This window comes from Drosophila obscura, unplaced genomic scaffold (genome assembly GCF_018151105.1).
Source record: "Drosophila obscura isolate BZ-5 IFL unplaced genomic scaffold, ASM1815110v1 contig_201, whole genome shotgun sequence".
In the NCBI taxonomy this organism is placed as follows: domain Eukaryota; kingdom Metazoa; phylum Arthropoda; class Insecta; order Diptera; family Drosophilidae; genus Drosophila; species Drosophila obscura.
This window is the reverse complement of record NW_024542792.1, coordinates 341,321-360,558: the sequence shown is the minus strand read 5'-3', so window position 1 is coordinate 360,558 and position 19,238 is coordinate 341,321. Positions and strand designations below refer to the sequence as shown.

General features: G+C 50.6%; 2 protein-coding genes across 4 annotated transcripts; one reads left to right on the top strand and one right to left on the bottom strand.

Moving 5' to 3' along the window:
* The first annotated feature begins 2,321 nt into the window (after positions 1-2,321).
* LOC111075679 (carboxypeptidase B) lies at positions 2,322-6,060 on the top strand. Of its 3 annotated transcripts, none has more exons than XM_022369125.2 (4): positions 2,322-2,601; positions 4,332-4,809; positions 4,881-5,034; positions 5,127-6,060. In XM_022369125.2, exons 2-4 carry the CDS (start codon positions 4,359-4,361, stop codon positions 5,887-5,889), a joined length of 1,368 nt encoding a protein of 455 aa, XP_022224817.2. In that variant the 5' UTR covers positions 2,322-2,601; positions 4,332-4,358; the 3' UTR covers positions 5,890-6,060. The 3 variants fall into 3 exon arrangements, with proteins under 3 accessions (XP_022224817.2, XP_022224818.2, XP_022224819.2); XM_022369126.2 differs by lacking the exon at positions 2,322-2,601 and adding an exon at positions 3,935-4,065; XM_022369127.2 differs by lacking the exon at positions 2,322-2,601 and adding an exon at positions 3,935-4,085.
* Positions 6,061-10,133: 4,073 nt separating this feature from the next.
* On the bottom strand, positions 10,134-18,998 carry LOC111075672 (protein wings apart-like). Its single transcript, XM_041593994.1, is given in 13 exon segments — positions 10,134-10,570; positions 10,645-10,835; positions 10,904-10,992; positions 11,069-11,238; positions 11,315-12,184; positions 12,258-12,514; positions 12,517-13,059; positions 13,180-13,488; positions 13,534-14,554; positions 14,608-15,120; positions 15,190-15,333; positions 16,701-17,794; positions 18,162-18,998. Coding segments are annotated over 12 exon segments (5,364 nt in total). The 5' UTR covers positions 17,697-17,794; positions 18,162-18,998; the 3' UTR covers positions 10,134-10,309.
* Between the last annotated feature and the right edge of the window lie 240 nt (positions 18,999-19,238).

Sequence of the window (19,238 nt, the reverse complement as noted above, 5' to 3'; positions counted from 1 at the left end):
CCGTGCATTGGGTCTCGGGCCATGGCCCACGTGATCTATGGCAGAGGGTCTTAAGATTAAGATTTCGCAATCGCGCATATTCAAGCGCCCCCCACCCCCCCATTAACGTTGAGCGTTAGCGTTATGTAAACGAGCCAATTGGCGAAAAAGAATGTTCAGCAAACACACAAATAGAAAGCTATCAAAGAGCGAAAGAGCTGGACAGAGTGAGAGCGAGAGTGAGAGTGAGTGAGAGAGAGAGAGGTGGTTGGGTAGACAGACACAAGGAGTGAGAGACGGACAGAGAAATGGAGAGAAACTTTCACTTTCAATCGCGTTATAGAAAACCAGTAAGCTCAACTTTAGATGGCGTTTTGTTTTCATTATTTTGTTGCATATTTGATTTTGTATATAGAAATTATGGGTATCGGTGCGCGGTAGCGGTAGCGAAAGGCACCGCCAGGCAGGCAGGCAGGCAGGCAGGCAAACGATCGATCGGCCGGCAGGCAGGCAAGCAAGGCAAAGCTCCGAAGACAGACCCACCAAAGAAAGTTATTCACACGAGAAACGAGAAACACAGCTTGAGTAGATGAAGAAGTGGAGGAAGTGGCAGTGGCAGTGGCGAGAATATTTCATTCATAGCACTTTAAACACTGTACTGACAATCAGTGAAGAATCAAAAGTAGAAGAAAGTCCCAAGCACAAAAGAATTTAGGGAAATAAGCCGCCACTGATGCTATGCTCGTGTCTGTCATAGGGGGTACAGATTGTACAGACTGGACAGCGATCAGCAGCGATCACAAAAGAAATGCTGCACTACCATTGTGGCGGTGCTGGCCTCTCTCGAAAAAAAAGGGTTAAAAGTGAAAATCTGGCCACAAAAATAAATAAATAAAATATGTAACAACAATGGCCCCAGGGCGAAAGACTCCAAAAATAGGGGGAGTAGTGGCAGAGGGGTGGGGAGGGGAGAATGGTGGTGTTGTTGGTGGCCATGGAGAAGGTGCCAGCAGGCAGCAGCCACCAGCCTGCCTGATCATCCGCAGCATTCACATTAAAAGGCGAAAGAAAGTAAAATCTCGCCAAGTGGGTCAAAAATTGCCCAGTCATACAGCACACACACACACACGTGCAGTGCTGCAGTAGTGTGTGCGCGACAATTGAGCCGCGCTCAAAGAACGGAAAAGTGGAGAGCCGCCTCGACAATGAAATACCCTGTACCCGAAGGGTAAATATGGTTGCAGAGTTTAAGCTCTAAGGATTCCGATAGTGAATAGCTTTACTGTTAAGTTATCAGTTAAGGTCAAAGTGCGGATCTAATATACCCTTTGTACATCGACGAGTGCCGGGTATGTAAACTGCGATGCGTTCAGCGATTCTCAGAGGTAAATAAATTAAATCAAATTTACAGCAACGCACTTAAATTTTCTCTCTGTGTGTGTGTGTTTGTTTGAAATGTTAATGTAAACCGTAAAAGTTCGCTGCTCAATCCACACATCAAGAGCGAGAAAACGAGGAAGCACGAGAAATAGATAGGAGCTCTGATGGGAAGTTCCTTAATTCCGCGGAAAAACCCTCAACGATAAGCGTCACACAGTAATTCTGACCTCATGCATCTCATCCTGTCCGTCCAGCGGACAGCTTCACATTCTTTAGGGCATTAGCAATCATTGAACAACAACACTGATCGTTGGGATCGTGGAGGTAGAGTCACGGAGATTAATGACTGGACTTTGTCTCTGAATCATATCGATCCGGGAAGATCTTGGCAAACGCTTCGGCAAGTTGGCAGCACCGCCATCGATGCAAGTCTGTGGCTTTGTCTGTGTGTGTGTGTAAGACGTCACCAAATGTCAATGTCGCGGGCTGTTAATGCACTTAACCCTGCAGCCAGGCAGACAAGTACTGCAGCGTGGGCGTGGGCACTCTGCACTCTGACTCGTACTTGTACTTGGTATCTCTCTCTCTCTCTTCGCACACACAGAAACAGCTCGGCCAGCATTCCAGCGTGCAGGCCAGACAGGGATAGATGCTCCACTCCATGCGTAAGTGTGTGACTCTCTCGCTGCCACGCTGCTGCTGACGCTGGCGCTTCTGAGCTCACCTGCCTGTAAAGCGCAGCCGCTGCTGTTGCTGCTGCTGGTGCTGCTGCGACTGTCGTCCCATTCAGTACGCGACGATCGCTCCAAGATCGGTTGTCGTGTTCAGCGCAATTTTTACAACAGATTTGCTCTTTTTTGTTTGTTTGTTTGCCTGTGTGTGTGTGTGTTTTTCGGTTTTTCGCTGTTATTGTAATTCACGGGTTTTGGCGTTTTTTTTATATTTTTTTTTTTTTTTTTGGTTTTTTGTTGTTGTTGTTTTTTGTTTTGTTTTGTTTTCCCCCTGCACTGATCTCTGGCAGAGCGGCAATATAAAAATTGAAGCGCATACAAACGCAGCATTTAGTCTGGTGTCAGCCTGTCATCCCGTTACACACAGCGCTCTCTTCGAATACGCAAGCGCACGCACGGCAGCACGCACAAAAGTAGGCACGGCACGCCAGTTACAGTACGCACGCAAAGCGCACTCTCTTTCGCTCTCTCTCCCAGAGAGTCCAGCCGGCAAGAGCAACCACCACAAAGAGTAAGCTACAAATCAAATGAAATGAAATTCGCTTATGCTTATGGGTAATGGACGGACGATTGGGCGGCAGGGCGGCGGGAGCTGCCAGAGATAGGAAGTGTAATCGAATGAGGAAGCTCATTTGCATATAACGGGAACGGGAGTGGAAGTGGAAAGTGGGAATGGGAACGGGGATCCGATACACCAAAAAACAGGTTTACCTCCCGAAACGAGTTTCAATTTTTGGGCTTTTGCTTTTGTTGGCCGCTCGAGGAAAGTGCAGGACCAGGTCAAGAGTTTTGGGTCTGGGGCAGCATAAAGTTTACAGCTCTGTGTTGAAACGAAGGTCTAGGTAATTACAAACACATCCACGTTCGTCCGACGCCGACTCCGAAACCGATTTGGTTTTGGGTTTGCTCGAGAGAACCTGTTCTCGGAGACCCCGTGCTCCGAAGTGCCACTTTCTGCATGGCAATAAAGGCAATAAAAGAAAATAAACACAACAGATAAACAAATACGCATCTGTACAAAAAAAAAACACACATAAAAATAAAAATAAACCCATATACGGGACTGGGAAATTAGCACAGTCACGTGAAAAAAAAAGAGGTTTTGAGATCGTTTACTGATAGTTTTCCATACCTGGATTTAGATCAGGGTCTCCCGATCACTAACTGTGCTGCGCGCTCTCCAGCTAATGCGCCATTCCATTCCATTAGCCCATTCAATAGCTTGTGGGGGTGGGGGGGGGTATCGTGCATTCCAATCACATTCAAAGAGGAATAGAACCATTACGAATACGAATCACCAATCCACAAGCCAAAGCTCAGGCTCAGGCCACAGTGGTTCGATCGAACAACGATCGAACGTCAGTGGAATCAGTAAATAAAAAATTCAAATTTCGGCAATGAACTTGGGACGGGACAGACAGACATTGAGGACAGTGTGGGGTACTATGACTGTGTCCGGCAGAAAGATCTTCAAGCTCCAGTAATCCTCAGTATTAACTATTCGTAATTGCATTATTGAAAATGGGCCACAAAATGATCCACTATCTATAATTACTTGAACAAACGAAAAAAAAAAAAACACACACACGATTGGTTACATGTTTGTTCATATTTATATACGATAGCTGTTGCCATTAACAATGGAACGGAAATATATTTTGTAGTTTTTGTGCGGCAATTAGATGACCTTTGCACACTCGATTTAAGCCAGAAGCTTCAATTCTGTTAGTTAGATTGGCAGTTGGTTGCAGAGCCCTCATTCGGATTGGTTCCATTAAAATTGCGATTATCGCCAGAGTTTCGCTACCTAATTCGAATTTCCCTCTAAACAGGCCAAGTTTCAATCAAGGCAGTCAAGTAAACTCGACTGCAGAGCGTTACTTTTGAGTGTTTAAACGTGTAGAAGATTTTCCAGTGATAGCAGACCTACTATATAGCAAGTAGTTTCGGGTTTAGCTTCAAGAGTGATCGCTTGGTAAGAATATACTCGTAAAGGTTAGCCAGGTAAGCGCTTTGTGCAGCACTTTTTTATTGGGATGATAGATCCAGTCTCTGGATGGGCAGCACTGGAGAGATACTTTCAGTCAAATGGGCAGCACTGTAGCCAGAACTTCAATTAAATGGGCATCACTGCCACATAGCTAAATGGGAAGGCAATTACTTAGGACTGGCATCTCATCGCATCTCCATCGCAGTCCCAGACCGAGAGTCGAACTGATAACACTCTGTTTGTTTTCCCAGCTATTACGACTGATAACCAGCGAAACCATGTCGCTGCCAAGTCCCGCGTCAGCCCCACTACTGCCGCTGCTGCTGCTGATAGCAACCGCAGCAGTAGCAGTATCATCAGCCCAGACAGATGCTGAGATGATGGACAAAACCGAAGCGATGGCGATGGAGTTGGCGCTGGACGTGAACGAGATACCCCAGAGATATGACGAGACGCAGCTGTGGAGGATCCACAACATTTCGGAGGCGATGCAGCGGCAAGTGCCCGTGGGCCAGGTGCTCGAGCAGAAGTTCGGTGGCAACATATGGAAGGAGAACTCAAAGTTTTTGGACATATCCATCGGCAAGGAGCAGCTGATGGCGGCGCGCACCTTTCTCAATGCTCAGCGCCTGGATGCCCAAGTGCTGTCCGATAATGTCCAGGCACTGATCGACGAGGAGCACATGGATGGCATCAATGCCACCACAGCGGACGCTGGCAAGAGAACAAGTAAGTTCATGGGAAGAGAATGGGGGGGAGGAAGAAGGACGATGTCTTATTTGATTCCTTGAACCGCACAGAAAAGGCAACGAGGAGCAGCATGCACTGGAAGGACTACCACGACCTGGAGACCATCTATGCCTTCATGAGGGAGATCCGCAGCAAGTTCCCCAACATTGTCCGCCTGTACACGATTGGCCAGACGGCTGAAGGTCGCGACCTGAAGGTCCTAAGGTAGGTGCACCTCCCACCCCACCCCTTTTGGGGGGTCTGCCTTTTTCCCCAACAATATGCCTAAAAGTATGCTTCACTTTTGTGTGCTTCAGAATCTCAGAGAATCCACGCGAGTACAAGAAAATCTGGATAGACGGTGGCATCCATGCCCGCGAGTGGATCAGCCCGGCGACGGTGACCTTCATCCTGTACCAGCTGATGTCCAACTGGGAGAACCAGCCAGCTCACATTCGCGGCCTCACTTGGTACATCATGCCCGTGATGAATCCCGATGGCTACGAGTACACCCGCACCACGAACCGCCTGTGGCGCAAGAATCGATCGCCATCGCGGCGCTCCAACTGCGTGGGTGTTGACCTTAATCGTAACTTTGACATTGGATGGGCGGGCTACGGCTCCTCGACGAATCCCTGCAGTGACACGTTCCGCGGCGCGTCACCCGCCTCGGAGGCGGAGACGAAGGTCGTGAGCGAGTTCCTCGCCAAGCGCAAGTACAACCTGGAGGCGTATCTAACCTACCACAGCTACGGCCAGATGATCGTCTATCCGTGGGCATACAAGGCCGTCAAGGTGAAGGATGCCAGCGTGCTGCAGCGTGTCGGCAATACGGCCGTCCAGCGCATTTCCCAGAAAACCGGCAGCACCTATCAGGCAGCGGTCACCCACGAGGTGCTGGGCATTGCCGGCGGCGGCTCCGACGATTGGAGTCGGGCGTCCCTCGGCGTCAAGTACGTGTATACCGTGGAGCTGCGAGATCGCGGTGCCTACGGCTTTGTGCTGCCCCCCAAGTTCATCAAGGACACGGCCCTCGAGGGCTGGACCGTGGCCGAGACGGTGGCCCAGGCCATTGGATAATCTCTGCGTCTCTGCGCCTTCACCAGGATGAGGAGTGCCTGTCTGTCTGAGTCGGAGTGTGTCCAGTGATTTGATGATTAATTATTTATGTCTGTGTGAGTGCGAGTGTGTATCTGCGTGTGCGTGCGTATCCTTCATCCTGTGTGGCAGGAAATAAACAAATCAAAGCTATTTATTCATAGAACAAAAAAACACCGAAACTCAATTAGTTCCCGGATTGTTCGTTGTTCATTGCTGATACTGTAATCGGTACCATCGATAACTATCGATCAATAATCGATTGCAGGCCAGAGCTTAAATTACCCCACAAAGATGGAACATCGAAAGAACTAGCATCCCCCGACCCAAGTATTAAATGGAAAGACACATAAAAATAGGGGCTAATACCGCAGGAAGTTCCCCCGTGCAGGAAGTCGCTCAAGGAATGAAAGGGACCTGTACGAAGGAGCTTATATACAATATTTAGATATCCCCACTCACCGTGTCCTCATCATCGTCTGTGTTGTCCAGCTGCGACTGAAGCTGAGCGTGCTGAGCGGCCGTATTGTTGTGCATGTCCTTGGGCGTGGACTCATCCGAGATGACCGACTCCGAGGGCAGATTGTCAACGAAGGCGGCAAATCCTTCGCCGCCTGTCTGGCTGTCCAGGCTGCCGTTCAGCTCGTGTGGCGTCTGGGCCGGTGTTGGGGATGCTGATGACTTTGACTTGGGCCTGGTGGCATGGCCGCTTGCGGCTGATGGTGGTAGTGCTCGTGCCCTGGCCTGTCCGCCCGGCTTGGGTGGAGAATGCTCAATGCGGTGCGTGAAGCGAGTGTTCAGCCGGATGCTGCTGTGCGGTGAAGACTGTGGCGAGGACGAGGGCGTATGGCTTGGGGTCTGGTTCTGGTTCTGGGACTTTGCCTGTACCTTCGCCTGGCCCCCATCGCCGTTGCACTTGCCGTAGCCACAATCGCCACCGCCACCATCGTCGGCAGCGCCATTCAGCCTGGTTCGAACGGTATCCGTGGTGAGGCCGCCCAGGCGGAGCTGCTGCTGGATGAGGCGCTCCGCCTCCTGCAGCAGCTCGTCCACGGAGCGGGTGTCGGTGCTGTCGGAGAGGCGACTCACCTCCTGGAAGATGCTCTCCGGATCGTCGTCCACGCCGCAGTCCTGCTCTTTGGCCAGGAAATCTATGATCGAGCTGCTGCCATTGAATTCCAGGCTTTCGTCGAGGCCTCCAGCCGCCACGCTCACGCCCATGGCCATGCCGACGCGTCGGACGGATTGCTGTTTCTGTGGGCTGAGCACCTTGGACATGGTCCCAGTCAGTCAGCCAGCAGTCAGTCGCTGGCTGCAGCCTTGGATGCAAAAAGGGACCAGCCTCTGCTCTGTCTTCCTCTGACCTCGCGTTGTATTCAGCAGGAGGAGCAGCGAGCAGCGACAGTAATTTGGGCGTAGAAGGAGGGAGGAAGGAGCCTGACGACCAGCCTCTGGCGTATGTCACGCCCACTTCCTCTTTCCTATTCGTTTTATCCTTTCTACGTTTGTCTCGCTCCCGTATCGCGGTTGGCTGTCTGCGTGTGTCCGTGTGTGTGCGTGTGTGTGTGTGTGTGGGCTCAAAACTCAACTCTGTGTATGTTTGTTTTACTCGAATTTGTTTGCTTCCAGTGTTTTTTTTTTGAATGAATGTACAACGAATTTAGCACTCCTTTAGAACGAACGAGAATAAACAGACGCGCACCTGATCGAAAATAAATTGCATCGCCGTCTCAGTAAAGGTGTCAAACCATCGATAGTATCGATATTTTACTGCTAGCCTCTACTATCGACGGTTTTGCGACTATCATGATAGTATCGAGCTACAGTCGTTGCGCTTTTGATATGTTTGGATTGGCTGCTATAAAATACGAAGACACATTTGTAAACAAATCGACAGGTGGCATCTAATTTTTAACAATGGACAAGTTCCTAAAAGGTTTCAATGGTTTTTTAATAATTATTTGGGCCCGATACTATCACAATAGTATCGATTGTTTTTTTTTCAAAACATTCAACGTTGATATTCCTCGAATTTGATATTCCGTTTAATATTACTAGCTAGTTAGCCCTCTAATCCCTAAAAAAATAATTTTATCCGAATCCTCAATAAATTTTGTTTAGGATTGGCTAGTTTTCAGAACCTATTTGGAATGGGATTGTTTAGATATTAGGGTTCAAACAAAAACGGCCAAACATAAAACGTAAATATTGACTAAATGTGACGTCATTGTTGCAGGTCGACCATTTTCTGCCATCATATGGACATTTGTATACCCTTTTCCTGTAAATTTGTTGTTCTGCCCAAGCTGCTTTGAAACATTAATATTAAATTTGTCTTAGATTTACATGTTTTTTTACCTGCTCATTCATTCATATCTATTTTTCACTTAACTTAAGTATCTAACATCTGGTTGTTATCAACTTTGACATTTTATAAAGCTGATAAATGCATCAATAAATGAGACCTGAACACTATGTAGCTTCAGCTTACCGTCTGGGAAATATTAAGCTTTCAAATGCAAAATTGTGATTTTTTTTCCGCTAAATGGAGTTGGCGGCATTTTTATTATACTTTTTACCGGTATCTGTAGCCGATTTGACGCAAGTTATAAATACAGGTCCCGGCCTTTGTCCACAGCATTTTGTCCGCCTGTTTGATACACCCCAAGTAACACGCCCCGAGCACAAACCGGACAGGCCGACCGCACACATAGTACACCTCTCCCCTATTTTTAAATAGTACACCCATCACGTACCAGCGAATCCAAAATACAGTGAAAAATAGTTATTGCTGATCGCATTTGAAATTAATGCAAGTCTGTGACCATGAGTGCCCTCCATGGCTTGCCCCAAACGGAAGTCTCTGGCGATACCCACAACTGCTACAAGGACTTCTTGCCGCTCCTGAAGAGTCATCTTTTTGGTACCATCTCAAATTACAAACAAATACATAACAAATATATTTATATTTTTTTTTTTTTGGTTTTATTTTTTCTTTCTTTTTTTTCTGCATGAACAATATATGACGTACTCCTAATATACATACATATATATATATATATATATATATATAGATATAGACTTTTTCACGTTATCGACAAATTTTAAAAACACAAAATAAATATATATTTTGTTCCCGAAATTGTTTCTCACTTTCTCGCGTAGCGTCGCGTTCGTCTCGCTCGCTCTCTCCCTCTTTTTCTCTATCGCTCTAATCTCTTCCACTGTCTCTCTGATTTTTGTAGCCTAAATATTACATTTTTTGTGGTTTTGTTTTTTGTAAACGTACACATTACATACATATATTTATATATCTATGGTATATAGTATATATATATATATTTATTAATCAGTTTTAGATTTATAAGTAGGGTGTGTTCTTTAGCTTAGGTTTAGGTTTAGGAGGTTTAAGTTTAGGCAATAAAATAACTCTTCTTATTTATGCACTTAATGCAATCCTAAAATTTCTCTCCTTTACCGCTTTCGTTACAACACTTCTCTTTCTCTCTCTCTCTCTCCGCCACTGTCTCTTTCTTTTTCGCGGTATTTCTGTCTGTATCTCTGGTTAATATATTGAGAGAATGCGTAATCCTAAGATTACAACATAAAGAGATGTGTATTTAATATATATTTAAGAGTACGAATAGGTAAAAAAAAAAAAACACATTAGAAATAATAACTATAAGACTAAGACGCACTCGATAAAATCGCTGATTAAACAATATTTACATGTTTCGGTAAGCAGTAGGGTTCAGTTTAGTTTAGGCTAATATTGCTTATGACTATATAACGTACACATATCAGTAGTGGATTTGGATCTTTGTGTTGTTCGGGTTCGGGTTGTGGTTCTGGTTCAGTATCGTTTCCAGTTACGGGGCACTGGCTACGGAATCGGTTTCTAGTTCGATTGGGTACAGCAGGGTTTTGTTCTCCGCTTCGCTTGCAGTTTGGTTTGGGATTACCGCTTTCCGCAATTGGTTTCTCGGTTTGCTCGGTTTCGGGTTTGTAGTTTAAACGCTGACCATGCTCAAGAGTTTGCTATCACTTTTGGGGGGTTAATACAAACGAATAAACACATATTCAATATTCACACACATTCACATTACTATCCCTATGTCCCTATAGCGGCTATACATATAAACATCTATATTTATATATATATATGTATTTATCTGCTAAGGATAATGTGGTAGCCAAGTGAAGGGGGATGGGTATGGGGCAGGGGCAGGGGGCATATACATATACACATATACATACACACACTACACACAAGTATAGATATAGAGTGGCATACAAACACATAAACGAATTACATAATCACAAACAGAATTATATTTTGGTGGTAGGCTGTCGACTCCTCCCTCCCTCCTCCTACTACTCTCTCATCTCACGTTTACAGCAATTATCTATGGCTGCTGTATGTCTTGTAGACGCGCGGCACACGCGTCGACGATGTGGGCGACGAGGAGGTCGAGGAGGAAGTGGTCGTATCCCCACTGATGCCCGCCCCCAACTCATCCTGATGGTCCTGCGCCGTTGTCTCCAGGTTGAGCGGCAGACCGTCATCGAGCTCGTCCGCATGCTCGTAGATGTAGTCGCGCTTCTTGAAGTTGTCGATGATGCGCTTCGTGGACTTCATGTGAGACACAACAGCCGCCTCCAGCTGTGGAATCGATTGATAACGAGCAAAGGGGGTTAGACAGAGACTTCTGGGAAAGAGCGGGAGGGACTACTCACGCTGGATGTCAGGTTCATGAAGGTGTGATACTTCTCCAGCACACCGACAACCTCACGAAAACTGTGGCCGCGCAACTGGCGCCGCACTATTGCCTCGTACAGCTCGTTGTCGGTTATCAGGTTGCCCACAAGAATGGCCGCGTAGCTGCCCTTGAGCGTGTGCTCCATGTGGTGGCCAGCGCGCTGAAGCACTATTAATGGATTCGATTAAAGATTGAATTGGATTGGACAGACAGACAGACAGGATAAAGCTACTTACGATTGTTGACCGTCTCCTCGACTTCCTCCTGTTTCTTCTTGCCCGTATCGTTGCTCTCCAGGAAGGCGTCGGTGTTCTTCTCCACCAATCTGCAAGGGCGGAATAACACAATAACAATAAACCTTTGTCCTGCGTGTTGCGGCATCTGGCGCCTGTTCAACTCACCTGGCAAGCTCCTCGCACTTGTAAAAGTACTCGATCAGGGCCTGGAGTGCACTGACTCTGCCCTGCACCGGTGGAGTGTCCGCCACATATTCGGCTGGGGCAAATGCCTCCATCAAATGGGTGCGATTGCGCGGCGTGTACATGCACAGATTGATCAGCAGTGTGAGCACCTGATGGGCGGTGGCGAAGGATCAGTACAAATGGATCAATAAGTCCCCCCTACGCCCCCCCCTCAATGAGACTCACCAAAATGCTCAGCTCAAAGACACAGTTTTCGGGAATGTAGTTGCCTGAGAGCAGCAAGAGCTGAAAGCTCGTCTCGATCACGTCTCCACGCTTGCCGAGCAAATCGGCGCCCAGCGATGGATGTGCCTCGTTGAAGGTGTGCGTGAGGCTGATCAGCACCTTCATCACATTTATGAGGAGCTCGCGCATGGCCACGCCCGGATGCTCCTTGCGGCTGTTGCTGCCCGTGGCCAGCTCCGTGGTGGATGGATGCAACACCATTTGACGGCTGCACAGCCGATACAGCAGACAGAGTGTGTCGACCGCCCGGCCCTTGGCAAAGGTGAGCATGTAGCGCTGATTCGCCTCATTGTGCTGCGTGACATTCTCAAGGACGCGCAGGCAACGGGCCACCGTCTGCATGTTGTCCAACAGGACCGGCACCCACGTGATCTGACGCTCCATGTCCATGTCGCAGGCAATCACTGGCCGACAGAAATCGGATATCGTCTTGATGATGTGCTCCAGGCCGCCCAGCTTGCGCAGATCCTCCTTGAACCACTCGCCGGCCCGCTTTGAGGTCAGCGAGAGCAGCGTCTCCATGGCCAGAGTGCCCACCGTAATGGACTCGACATTCAGGTGGGTTCCCTTGCCCTGTGCCTTGATCTCCTCGCACAGCTCGCGCACCTTCTGCTTGTTCCGCTCGTAGTTGGCCCGCTGGTCCGAGGGTGCCGCTCCGGCCACACCCACGCCGTCCGCCTCCAGCAGATTGATCATCAGCTCGAGCGAGTCGCGGTCCAGGTCCATGTTGAGGCCCTCCTGCGACAGGATGTACATAATGGCCGAGGTGCACAGGCCCAGGCTCAGATCCCTGTTGGCATCGGACAGGGCCTAAAAAACAGACACGGAATACAAATTGTAGGGATCATTCCATCATTCCATCGAACTCTCCTCCGGGACTTACCTTGAAGAACTTTGTGACGACGCCATGGGCACGGACATGCATCCTAAAGGCGGGCATCATGCACTTGGTGGCCAGCTGGAGGGCGGATAGGCAACGTGTCGCAGGCGGATTGTGCGGCTGCAGTGCGTCCAGTATGTACTCAACGTCGTCGTCCATCTCCTGGTACTCGCCAATCTCCTGTATCTGATGGGCGGTCTTCACATTCCGCACCACCGTGTAGTACTCCTTGGTCTTGCGGTCCACCCGAATGGGACCGCTGCAGCTGCGCTACCGACTAGATTTCCGACGCTGCTCAAGCCAACGACCCGCTCCAGGCCCAGCTCCTCCACCTCGGCGGCGTCCATGTCGAAACCCTCCACCATGGCATGGGCGACGGGCATGCTGATCTGCTTGGCCGAGCTGCGCGAGACCTTGCCCAGACCCAGGCCCAGGCCCGGACTGTCGTCGCGCAGCGTGGAGGAGGAGCAGCTGCCGCTGCTCGTATTATTATTGGAGGAGGGGCTGTCGCAGAAGTCACCATCGGATTTGGTGGCGAGCAGGTGCATATGCAGCATATGGTCCTTGCCGCCCGTGGAGGAGACGCCGCCAGGTGCGGAGGCATTGCTGGCATCGCTGCCGGTGCCGCCGCCATTCGCCTCGAGGGCCGCATCCCAGCTGTGCTTGTAGAGGTGCCGCTTGGCCACAGCCGCCTGCTCGGCCTGGTCGGAGGGCACCAGGGCGCGGCTCTTAAAGATGCTGCCCTTCTTCTTGGAAATGACCAGCTTCACGGCTCCACGCTGCTCCGTCTCTGGCGCTGGCGGTGGTGGTACTGGTACCGTTGTCGAGCTGGCACCGCCCTCTGCTGCCGCTGTTGACGCTGTTGTTGTTGTTGCCGTTGCTGTTGTTGCTGGTGCTGCTGCAGCTTCGGCTTCTGCGGCAGCTGCGGCGGCGGCTGCTGCAGCGGCCTCTGCATTGGCATTGGCCACCTGGGTGTCGAGGGTGAGGGTGCGCTTGAACTTGTCCTTGAACTTGAAGTCGCGCGGCGGGGGCGACGACGAGGAGCCGTCGTGCTGCAGCGAGGAATTGTTCGAATTGGAGTTTGAGTTGTTTGACAGCTCGTCGGCCTCGTCCAGATCCGGATCAGGATCCGGTTCGTTTTCGTGGTCCGCATCCGCATCGCCATCAGCATCAGCGTCGTGCTCGGGCTCGGTGTGCGGAATTTTTGCGGGCGTCGGCAGCTCCTCGTCATCCTCTTCATCGCGCTGGGCAGCGGCATTCTCCGCGCTTGCGCCCTCACCAGCCGTTGCCGCCTCCTGCGGCACCACTTGCGTCACCTGCTGGTTCTTCCGCTTTCGCCCGTAGCTGCGCGCACCCGGAGCCGGGCCGCCTCCCTCCGCCAGACGACTGGCCTCCGCCTTGGCCGACAGATTGGCAGCTATTTTGTTGATATTGTTGTTGATGCTGGACAGATTGTTGTTGTTGGCTCGGGCGGCGGCATTGCGGCCACGTCGCGGCAGGGTCACCGCTGAGGTGGTCACCGTTGCGGTGGCATCCTCCTGTTCAGTGCCAGCCAGCGGGCCGGACTCCTCCACCTCCATGTTCGTCTCCGGTTCCACTTTCTTGGCGCCGCGAGTGCCGCGTGTGGTCCGCTTGGGCACGGTCACAGACGCAGCCACGGGCGATGTGATTGTCTCCGCTGCCTTGGCCCTGCCACGTGTCCGCGTTTCGGTGACCGCTGCCGGCACCGCTGGTGCCGCATCCACATTGTTGTTGGCCTTGCGGGCCCTGCCGCGCGTCGTCCGCTTGGGCGGCGGCTCGTCCACGGCTGGTGGAGGCTCCTCGGGCGCACCATTCACACGCGTCACATTGTCGCCGCGGAGAACGGCCAGGATATCCTCCTGCAGCGGTCCTGGTGCCACATCCGATAACGTGGTGCCAGCTGCCGCTGACCCTCCATCGATGGTCATCATCATGGACTCCAGGCGCGATTCAATGTCCGAGGGCGGCGCCACCAGGGACGAGTGCTGGCTCGACTCCAGGTCGCTGGTAATCACACTGGATCCCCGGCTCCGAATAACGCAGCTGTCCTCCTGCACGGCCTGCGCCAGCAGCAGCGGCGTGCTGTTTCCCTTCGAGGAGATGCTGCCCAGCACCGAGGACTGCGAATCAAAGTCGTGATCCGAGCGTGTTGTCGGCGAAATCACCGAGCCGCGTTGGGGCTGGATTGGCTGCGTCTGCTGTTGTTGTTGCTGCTGCTGGTGGTGCGTGGGATCGTTGAGGGCCAGGTGGGGTGACGGCGTCTTAAACTCTGAGTTTGCCTCCGTTGTGATGGTGGCGTGGGCGTGGCCGTGGCTGTCGATGTGACTGTCGCACTGGCCACTGTTCCCCCGCTGGCGATGTTGTTGCTGTTGTTGGCGCTGGCGTTGGTGAGCAGCTGCTGCTGCTGCTGCTCGAGCTGGGCGTGCTTGAGGTGCTTGTGCTTCTTGCTCTTGGACTTCTTTTCGCTGCGCGTCTCCTCCCCGGCTGCTTTGGCTGCCGCCGCTGCGGCTGCCTTGGCGATGGCGTTCCGGATCACGTCGGTCTTGATGATCAGCTTCAGGCGCTCCTTCGGTGGTTTGTCCGGTGAGATCTTCACAGTGCAATAGTTGATCTCGGGCGGCTCTTCCTCCTCCTCCTCCTCTTCTTCCTCGTCGGCGTCCTCCTCGGCGGGCTCCTCTGGCTGACGCTGCTCTTCGAAGCCGGAAGCGGCACCCGTTACCTCGGCCCCAGGCGGTCGCAAAGGTTTCACAATGATTTTTGGCGTAATTGCAGGAACTTTTTCTCTCTCGTCGTCTCTTCGATCCACCACACCACTCGCACCACCCGCTGTTCCAGCTGTCTGCGTCTGCGTCTGTGTCTGTGTCTGCTCTGCTCCAAATGGCTGCTCCTCCAGCTGCTGTTGCTGCTGGCTCTGGCTCTGGTTCTGGTACTGGAGGTGGTGCTGCTGATGCTGCTGCTGCAGGAGCTGTTGCTGTTGCTGCTGCTGGTGGTACTGATGGTGCGCTGGCGAACTGCTGGGCGGCTCCTCGCTGTCCGTGCTGACCAAACGCGAAGTGCCCTGCAAAATGGATTCAAAATTCGATCCGTTTTTAGAATCAAATTGAAATAATTTGGGTTCGGTTCGGATTCGGCTTTCAAATGTCTGTCTGTCTGTCTGTGTCGGCGGTGGTGTCGCGTTTCGTTTCGTTTCGTTTCCCCCAGGCGTCTGAAAAAACGGCGCCAACAACTGTGGCGACACTGACTGCTGAAAGAAGCTAGCCACAAGGTAAGTAAGGCCAACAACAGAAGCAGAAAGAGCAGCAGTAGGCAGAAGCACGAAGCCCGAAGACAGAAACAGAAAGAAAGAAAAAACGAAAGAAAGAACCAAAAAAAAAAAAAAAACTCCGTTTAATGTAAAAGCGCGCGTAATTTAACACTGCCGTTGTTGTTGTTGCTGTTGCTGTCGCTTTCTCTTTCCCACTCAGCGCGCCACTCGAAGTGCCAGAGAGCGAGAGCGCGAGCAAGAGAGCCGCCATAGAGAGGGGTGAGTGAGAGCCGTACTAGCCAAAGAGAGAGAGAGATCGCGGCTCGCTCTCCAAAGCAAAGAACGTTGCAAAAAACTGAGGGTACTCCACTAATTGTGTAAGTTTTAATATTTTATAACGGAATCAAATATAGTTGTGGTTCGTAGCGAAGAGAGCGAACGGATCGAACAACAGTAAATATGCACGAAATGATTTTCGGCATTCAATTGTTTAGAAATTTGTAAGTGCATATTGCAGGATTTAAAGGAAAATGTGTGATAATAAATATAAATAAAACTTGTGGATTGGAAAACTTGCTGCACCAACAGAAAATGTTTCGAATGGATGCGAATTGTATGGCATAAAGAGCAAAATGCTCAAGAATTAAAGCACATGAATATATATCGACTTTGAGCTGATCAAGAATGAATATTACGATACCCTCTAAATGTGTATATATATATAAAAAAAGGGGAATCTTATAAAAGATAAATAATATTATTATAATTATAAATATATTTATAATTATAAATTATATTTAAATTTAATTCCCGGACTATTCGATTTCAATGGATTTCGGTGAGGGAACTTTTCAAACAAAACTCTCATCCAATAGGAGGAAAATTGTTAAGGATTGCCTTTGGCAATCACACAAGACATGGAAATATATCTTTATAGCCAACATTCTGAATGATTGACCAGACACGTCTGGAGGCAGTGAGTGCCACAGGTGTTTGTCCAATATCCAGGGATTCAGTCAGACAGACAGGCGAACTCAGGCGGATGGGCAGAGCTAAAGCTACTCCTACGGTTGCTACTCCTGGTAGACCGCAAGGCAACAAGTCCTTAGTAATTTTATACCCCCCAATACCCGGGAGCCAACTTCGAGCTAAGAGCTAAGCCAGCGCTGGTTCACACTCACCTTGGAAATGCGCAGCACAATGGGCGGATGCTCCGGCGTGCGGGATGCACTTGTGGGATTCGTGGCGGAGGCGGTTGGTGGCAGCGGCAGCGTTGTCGCAGCAGACGCGGCCACAGCACTGGGCACCGTTGTGGGGGGCGGCAGCGCTGGGCCAGAGTCTGGACTGCTGCCGGCTGCTGTCGAGGTGATGGCTTCCGTGGAGGTGGCAGCCAATGCCGTTGCTGATGTGACCGTTTCCGTTGGGGTGCGCGACTTTGGAATGATTAGATCCTTGGTGGGCGTGGGATAGCGATCGTCCTCGTCCACCTCGCGATAGTTGACCGCCTTGCGGGCCCGGCCCAGTATGCGCGATGGCGGCGCCTCCGGCTTGAGCTTCTTCTCCTCCTTGGGCCGCTTCTTCTTGGTCGAGCGGGGCTCGTCACCACCCTCCAGATGGTCCGCGGACGCATCCAGGTCATCTTTGTCGAGGCCGAACGCACCTGGCGTGGATGGCGTGGTTGGCGTCGCCGACGTAGCTGCCTTCTTCTTGGGAGACTTGCGCTTCCGCTCTGCGGAGTTGCCTTTGGCCAGCTTCTGTTTGAGGGTCTCGTGGGCGGCGGCGGGCGTGCCGTGCTGATCCCGCATCGGCGACGTGGCGATGCAGTGCGGCATCTGCTGGATGATCTGGGCAATCACCTCGGGCGGCGCTGCGTTTCGTGACTTGAAGAACTTCTTGGGCTTGGGCGGTTCCGGCACAGACACGGACAGGTCGTTCGGATCATGGTCGTGGGTGGAGGCCGGGCTTTGGGCAGGACTGGCCGCTGCTGCGGCAGCCGCCGCCGCCGCTGCCATCGGATGGAGGGCGGAGAGTGTGTAGGTGCGGGTCGAGGTGAAGCCCATCTTGCCCCATTTTCCCACGGTGCCCACGGAACGGGCTACTGTCGGCCGGTTGGTGTTCTCCTTCTCCTTGCAGAGCGAGTCCAGCGGCACGACGATGTTTTTGCCCCAGCGCGACATCTTGGCGAGCTTCTGCTACTGCTGCTGCTCTGACTCTTCCTTCTGGTGCTCTTCCTGAGGCCTGGACTGGTTCAACGATTCAATGTCTTGGATTCTCACTGAAAGCGAACAAAATGCATAATTAATTTAACCTTTTTGCAACACTGTCAAGCAGCAGCAGCAGCAACAACAGGAGCATCCTGGGGCGGAGCGAGAGAAATGCAGCAACAGCAAAACACAACAAAGCGCGCGACCGTATGCCAGCGATTAGTGGGAGCGAGCACACACTAGTGCACACCGCGGACTGTCAGCGATTTCCAATTTTTATTGGATTCTCCAAACAACAAAAAAAAACACACACACACACAAATCAATTTGTTGCACTTTTGCTGCCATTGTTGTTAGGATTGTTTGCTGCTACTGTTGCTGTTGCCGTTGCCGTTGCCGCTGTTGCAAGTGTTGCATCTTGATGTTGATGGGACTTACCTCAAGCGAAACATTTGCGGCGGAGAGGTGGTGGTGGTAGTTTTGTTGTGCTGCGTTTTGCTGCGTAAATGCATGTGTGTGTATGTGAGAGTAGTGGACAAAATCTCTGTTGCTGCAGCATGTACACACACGAACACATATGATGTGGGCAATGTGCGTGCGCGTGTGTTTGCTGGATGAGAGTTTGGCCAGTGTGCGTGAGTGCTGTGCTGCTTGATGCTTGTTTGTGTATGCTGGCTTGCCTGTGTTTTTGTGTGTGTGTGTTTGTGCGAGCGAGGAATGCAATAAAACAAACGATGTTTGCGTTTGCGTTCGCCTCTCTTTTGCTTATTGGCGCAATTTTGTGGCACGCACGAGTTCTGGGCGATAGTTAGTTTTCCACCTAAGTAAATGCTCCCCACCCCACACCCGATATGATATCAATGGGGCTGGGACGTCGTCGCCATCTGCATCATCGACTGCAGCGTAGTTGTTTGTTGCACACACATATTTCGACCAATTTTACTTTGCCTTGCCTTGCCTCAGTGTTGCCCCAGCAGCAGCAGCATCATCTCCGCGTCATGGCGAGAGTCGGGGCAGGTACAACAGAAACAACAACAATAAGACATCTACAATTATAGCTGCTGCTGTCCGTTCTTCTTCTTCGCGTGCGAAACTTTAATTTTGCGTTTGTTGTGGCTTTTTTGCCAGCCGCACACTCCGAAACATATGTGGTGGACGAACGGGGGTATAGCGCGCTTCCAATCGATTGTATTTTTCACAATTTGTGCGAACAAATCTCACGGAAAAGTTTATTTTCTTCTGTTTTTGCAGAAACTACGGAATAGTGGGACCAAATTTTACTGCAGAAATTACCTTGCAAAACATCATGTGTAATCGATGCTTCATCGATGTTCTGCCACCACTAGCAGCCACTCACACGGTGCGTGCACATGCAACAAAAAATGTTTAAATTCATATGTTTTTCAAACAAATTTAATTTATATGCAAACTTTGGACGTTTTAGCAATTTTTGCAGAATGTTTCAGCAATATTTGCAATGTTTTTACGCGAATTTCCATGCCGGGGTATCGATTA